The sequence below is a fragment of the Heliangelus exortis genome, chromosome 1 (assembly GCF_036169615.1).
Source record: "Heliangelus exortis chromosome 1, bHelExo1.hap1, whole genome shotgun sequence".
Taxonomy (NCBI): domain Eukaryota; kingdom Metazoa; phylum Chordata; class Aves; order Apodiformes; family Trochilidae; genus Heliangelus; species Heliangelus exortis.
The window spans coordinates 91116581-91123323 of NC_092422.1; the positions used below are offsets into that span (position 1 = coordinate 91116581).

General features: G+C 44.2%; 1 protein-coding gene across 1 annotated transcript; it reads left to right on the forward strand.

The window, feature by feature from the left end:
• On the forward strand, nucleotides 1-1903 carry C1H21orf140 (chromosome 1 C21orf140 homolog). The gene has a single exon (XM_071753654.1). The coding sequence runs from the start codon at nucleotides 990-992 to the stop codon at nucleotides 1749-1751; it is 762 nt and encodes a 253-aa protein (XP_071609755.1). The 5' UTR covers nucleotides 1-989; the 3' UTR covers nucleotides 1752-1903.
• The last annotated feature ends 4840 nt before the right edge of the window (nucleotides 1904-6743 follow it).

Consider the following 6743-nt stretch of genomic DNA (forward strand, 5'->3'; position numbering starts at 1 on the left):
ATTTTATATCTGGCTAACAAACCCTATAGGCCTCTTTCTAGGGGCATATTCTTCCTCTTACATCAAATTTGCAGACTTCTGATCTCCATTTGATGATGCTGCACCATGTGTCCCATCACTCATCTAAGTCAGCAAGTACAGCAGCCAGACACCTGAGTTAGAGCCTACTGGCCATGTTCATCTTCAGGCATTTTTTTAGTTCACACAGTTCCCTACTGCATTAGGACAAAGAAAAACTGTTACAGAAGAGGTGACATGGTTTTTGAGGTATCTCAGTTTCAGAGGTGGGCAAAGAAATGTGTGCTGTCATCAATGACTGACACATTTGTGTTGTTCAGCCTCAACTGGCTGGCTGATGCTGCTGCCAGCCTTCACTCCCAGCCTTGCAGGTACAGCTAGGTGTGAGCAATTTAACAGTCCTGTAATGACAACCTTGTTCCTGCAGTAAAATTCTGTGTGTGCACCTGTAGGGAGGAGGGACAGGTAAGAAACCAGATGGGTCAAAACAGTCCTCACTTTCTGCTGGTCCAAAGCCTTCACCCTCTGAACCTGTGCTATCCTCAGAGTGCCTGTGCACACACTCATGCTTGCACACACACGGCACACATCTTCCCCTGACTGTTCCTATCTCCCCAGACCAGACGCAGCCCTCAATTTGCCTCCTCTTCTGATGCTCCCCATTTGAGTTGCCATGGCAGCAGGGTGGTATCTGTCCAGCCTTCTGCTCTGACCTTCATTTCACCCAGGAACCACAACACTCAAGACAAGCACTGTCCTGACTAGACGCACCGTTGCAGACTGAGTTGCAGCCTCCACAGTACAGTTGCAGCCTCCACAGCCTCATGGGACCATTGTATCCAAGATGCCTTTTGGTCAGCCACCTGGAAGTCCCTGCTGATGCTGTCTGGGTGTGACACTGCTGGGTAACACCAGGCAACGGGTGCATTGTGAGCTCTGCCAACACCCTTCAGGAGCCTTGAGACACCAGCATGAAGCGCTTCGCTAATCCACTTCTCAAGCACATAATTCACAGGGACTACTTTGATGCCACTTCAAAGAGGCAGTGCCTGCAATACTTGAGAGCTCTGAGGAAACTTCAGCTTAATGGTTTCAACACCGTATTTTTAGGAGAAACAGAAATTCCAGAAAGTCTTATAACAGGAGAAAAAAAAGACAAGGAGACCAGCCAGCGCTGGCCAGTATGGACACTTATTCATGCTGGCAGTAGCCACGGGTGGGTGCCCTGGAGGTATAAGCTGCTATTAAGAGTTGATCTGCCTATCCAACAGCAGAACGGTGTCTTTAAGGAGTTGTGTGATACTCTGACCATCTCCTATGGAAACTGTGTAATTGTGGCAAAGGATAAATCTCAGCTGATGTGTGTAAGGGGAACAGACGGCCAGGAGCCAGAAACGGGAACTCTGCCACCAGTCCCACCAGTGATCTACATGTCTGGCATTAAGTGTTGCCCTGAAGTTGCTAGAGCAAATGGCCACGAGCTTCTTGTTGTGCCTTCATCTTACAACTATCTCTATCCTATGGATGTCGCCTGGTCTTCTTTGAAATGGTTTATTATAAACAACAGGCAGGACTTTGCCCTGAGGTCTATTGAGAGGACCCACTCCTATAGGTGTATCCTCTTCAGTGACTTGATTCTTAAAGGAATTGAGACTATGACCCCAAACAAGTGGAAAGCAGTGACTAACAGAGTGAAGAGATGGGAGAACTACTACCTTGACACACTTTCTTAAGAGCTTGTTCCTGCAGTCAGACCTCAAATGTTTTGTGGTTGGTACTGAATGAGTGACCCTGCTCCATCTCTGCTGAGCCCTTTCCTTAAAAGGGTGTAAACCTAAAGAAACACATGTCAACAGCACTAATAAAAGACCTAATTTAAAATCCAGATGTTTCATTTTATGTGTATTCCAGGTCTAGGTTGATATGTGCAATGCTTGCACCACCAAGGGACAGTTAGTTTGCCTTTTCACAAAAAGGGTCCAAAGCATGCCTAAGATCCAGCTTAGCCAGGCTTCTGGATAAATGCCTGTCATGGAGGTCAGGAGACCATGCCACAGATCTTACTGCCTGCTATTTCAAGAAAGACTGGGCAGCAAATTGAATTCTGTCTTTGAGCCAAATGGGAGATCTGCTTCTCAGCAGGGAATCTACTGGATTGTGACTGGCACCAGAGCCCATGGCCTAAGGAAGTCCAAAGAACTTAACATGACTTTCCCATAAAATACATGTCAACACCTGCAATGAGCTCAATGGTCCATTACACTAAGTACAGTGCTTCCAGCAGTGGTCTGTGATAAACATTTCAGTGACAAGTAGTAGAAATCTTTCTAAAAGGGAAGTTCCTTTATGAAGCCTGACCTGAGTAATTGGTTCAGGCTTTAAAGCATGAAGAGTCTGGTCTCTGGCACTCATCAGTGGAGATCTTCTTTACTGTGACATTGATTACTGAGATGTAATGATTTCTCATGGAACTGCGTTCAAGAGAATTTTTATGAGTGATGTAAAACAGTATTTCTTAACAGCACTTGTTTTGACTTCATTGAGCACTTTCTTGGCTTTCTGAAAGCATCTTCCAATTTGCATTCTCAAAGCTGCTCATTACTGAGTATGTGTTTATTGTGTGTTTCTAAGAGAACTAAGAATGTAAGAACATAAAAGAAGTACGTTATGAGATGATCCACAGGTTTACTAAAACATTTGAATACACTGAGGAAAAACTGTGCTGTTTTTCTTCTGTGTGTGGAAACCATCTAAAAGAGCATTGTAATTTGGTGTGGCAGAGAGATATGTACAAAAGGGAGCCTCATCTACCCTCAGAAGAGTCCATGCATGTGGATTCCACACTGTTCTCTACAGCTGAGATGTGAATATTCAGAGGAATCTAAGCATCTTTTCTCAGCTTCATATTCATCAGCAAAAACATCTGCTCAGTTTTTACAAATACAGATGTTGCAGAGAATGGAAAATTAGGTGCTTCACATGCGAGGAAGAAAGAATGGGGAGAAAACGGGAGAAGGGCAGAAATATTTTTATTGTCTTGGTATTATGGCCCTGAACATAATGTTACTCTGGCTTGGAGCTGCAATTGCCCCATTAAATATCCATGGCTATGAAGTGGTGTGAAATCAGCATGAGGAAAGAAGTAGGCCCAGTGCCTCTTTGCCACAAGGATAGGCAGTAATTGCACAGCAGTTTGGTTGTCTTAAGAAACAAATGATGCACACCCCATGTCTTCAGTGACTGTTTACCTGCACCTGATGACACTGCACTATACAATTGGGGAGAAGCAAGAGGCTGTCCCCAGTTCAGCCTCACCAGTCTCTGCTGCCAAAGCTTACGCAGCTGCGGGTTTTGGGCCTCATTGCAACACTTCTTCACTGCCCAGGTGTGTCTTCTGCCATCCCTAATTCTTAGTGGAGTCCACGGGATCAGGTACAGCATCCCCTTCTTTCCATCCATTTAGCAATGAGGAAGTACCAAAAGGAAGTAGTTTGTGTCACAGGAATTCATCTGTCTTTCCTGTTGTGTATTCTTCGGTAAAATGAGAGTGAAGCCTCCATGAAGGGTTTCATGGGAACAAACATGAGGAAAGAGGAAGTGTTTAGTGCCACATGTTCCAGAGAGTGAAGGAAAAACACCCTTTTCCTGCAGAGGGCTGGGAAAGCCTTGCTAAACAACTTCACTCTTCCTAGCCTCCTGCTGGGAGGTTGAGGGCTGGCGAAACTTTTTTATCCAGTCCTATTTAATGTGTACAGAATCCTGAGGGCAGGAATAAGTACTGAGTTTGAAATCAAATGAACTTTGGTATTTTATATAAAATCGCCTGTGATGAGTCGTCTTCATTCTTCCTCCCTCCTGCTTTTCTACTGCAGAAGGGTAATTACAACCCATGTTTTCTACAAAATGTTGTAAACCTTTGTACCGAAGAAAAATATTGTGGCTCATACAGTTCTGACTCAACTGGTAATTTAGGATGACAAGCAATTCCTTTAACATATGACTAAACAAGCTAATAGGAGGATGTTACCAAATAGCATGCATCTTATTCAAGAGCACTTGAAATAGCCTGTATGAGTCTAATATCTTCTTGGTAGGATTTTAAATACCTATAATGTTATTAGGCTTGTGAGCAATAGCTCTTGTAGTAGTGAGGCTCAGTACACTTGACCTATTGCAAGATTTCAAAGCAAATCTCTTTGTTCCCACTCATGGTTTTCTCTGAAATGCACCACTCGAATAAAATGATTAAAATATCTTTGCATAGAGAGGAGAGGCAGATGCAAATGTGTATGTTGATGAAGTATCTATAACAGATGTCTCTCTGCTCTAAGCTAACTGGAATGCAAATCACCTGAATTTTCATGATGTCTCATTAGCTATTTTCTTCTAAATGCTTTTCCAAGTCTTGTCTTCATGAAAAAAAAATTATTTTCCCCCAGCTCACAGAGCAGGCCTGTAATGACAGGCTCAACACATTTTTCCCCTCTATTTTCAAGTCCTCTATCCTGGTAGCGTGCTTCAATCCAGGTTACAGACAGGACAAATGTGCCTGGGGCAAGAGCTTACAGAGGCCCAAGCCAGGGATGGATATAATGATGGGATACAAAGTGTGAGCTTCTGTGATGGAGCAGACAGAGTGGGGTCCATTTTGTGCCATGCCTGAGGACTAGGCTGGACAGGTAGTGGAAAGGCAACCAACATTGCTCAAAGCCCAGCCTCTGTCTCTGAGAACTTGTTCCTTGAAGTTTCCCTCTGCAGCGACCATGTGGAGGAGGCATGGGGAGAAATGCAGAGGTAAGGAGGAAGGGGGCAGGAGCAATATTCTGTGTAAAAAATGCAAAGAAAACTGTTTTAGAAAACAAGTACATGTAAAGGCCAGAATAATTCATATGACTTAAATGGCACTTAACTGTCCATGTCTGGTGTTTCTTGTTGGCTAGATCTAAGTCTCAAATCAATGAGAAACACTAAGCTAGAAAATTAGTCAAAATGTAGGACACAGCAATATGAGTCAAAAGCAAAAAAAAAAAAAGCCACAGACCTAGGAAAGTGCCACACCAGAAACTGAGGCATTGGAGAGCAAAATCAACAAAGATGGGGAAGTCCAAGGAAAAAAAGAGACTAATAAAAAGGGATAATCACCCATGCTGTGTTTCTGGTGATCAACAGGAAGCAGCTATATACATTCTCCTCTCTGTGACAGCCATTTCAAGAGCCTTTGAATAGACTGGGAACAGTCTCATGGTGAGGTACAGCCTCTGATGCTGGTACAAACAGACATTTTCAATAGCTCTCTCCCAAGATTCAGAGAAGGAGAAATTGATGCCATATGGAGATATGCATGAATACCTGCCTACTCATTTATTTGTGCCCAAGAAAACTTTTTCTCCATAGGAACATATGAGAAATCCATTCCATGGGTATGTGTTTTCTGGCAACTACTGGGTATTTCTGTTATCAGCTGGAGAAGGGCCAGGTGATTGTCCCCAAGATTGGCACACACATATGCCAATCAAGTTCCAGCTGAGCCCAGCTGATCTGTTGGGCTTGCTCCAGTAGCTAAGACAAACTAGCTTCAAAAGCCAAAGCTAAACTGTGGAGTGACATGGATTATGCATAAATATGCATCCACCTCCATGTCCCCAAACCAGGTAGCCACTTTGAACCAGCACCTCTGAAAATGGCTTTTGGCACAGGTGCAGAGGGAAAACATAAACTCAGGTTTTAGAAACTTTACCTGATCTGTCTCCACACACTCATTTGCTGTACATTTGTTTGTTTTCCACGTGCTCAGGATCATGTTAGACACAAGACTGTCACAGGCTGGTCAGCTCCTTCATGTCAAGTCTCTCAGCTCTTCACTAATCTCAACTTGATGGCTGAGGTTAACAGACAGTTATTTACAGAATTATTGAATGTTTTGGATTGGAAGGCACCTTAGGCATCATCAAGTTTTTCCCTTCTTCCAGGGAAGGAGCAGCCACAACCTCCCTGGGAAACCTGTTCCAGGGTCTTACCACCCTAACAGTGAAGAGTGAAGAATTCCTTCCTAATGTCTGTCCTAAGTTTACCCTCTTCCAGTTTAAAGCCATTGCCCTTTGTCCTTTCACTACATGGACTTGTAAAAAGTCCTTCCTCAGCTTTCCTGTAGGTCCCCTTCAGGTACTGGAAGGTTTCCCCAGAGCTTTCTCTCCTCAAGTCTAAACAACCCCAGCTCCCTCAGCCTGTCTTCATAGCAGAGCTGCTCCAGCCCTATGATCATCTTTGTGTCCCTCCTCTGGTCTCACTCCAACAGGTGCATGTCCTTCTTGTGGGCTCCAGTAAATAGGGAGAGGATGCAGAAAGCTGATGTGTCTTCAGAAGGAATTTTGCAAAACCTGTGAAGAACTGGTGAAGGCTGAAACAGGGGAGGTCTGCTTCAGCTGCTTTGTTTATTTGTTTCTCCTATGTCAGAGGTGGAGAAGGGACTGTGATAGTCTGCTGCAGTGCTCCTCTTTGGACAGAGTTGAGGCCTGGGTGTTGATAGTCAGCAGGTGGGCAGAGATGCTGAGCGAGTGTCACAGGTGAGAGCTGGGATCAAGGAGAACAGTGAAGGACTCTACTGCAGGCAGAACGTTTGCAGTGCTTTTACTGAGAAAAGCAAGACAGAACAGCTGGCACTGATGATCACCCAAGCAAAAAACTGAGGAAGGAGATGTTTGGAATAGTTGTTTGCATGTGAGGCT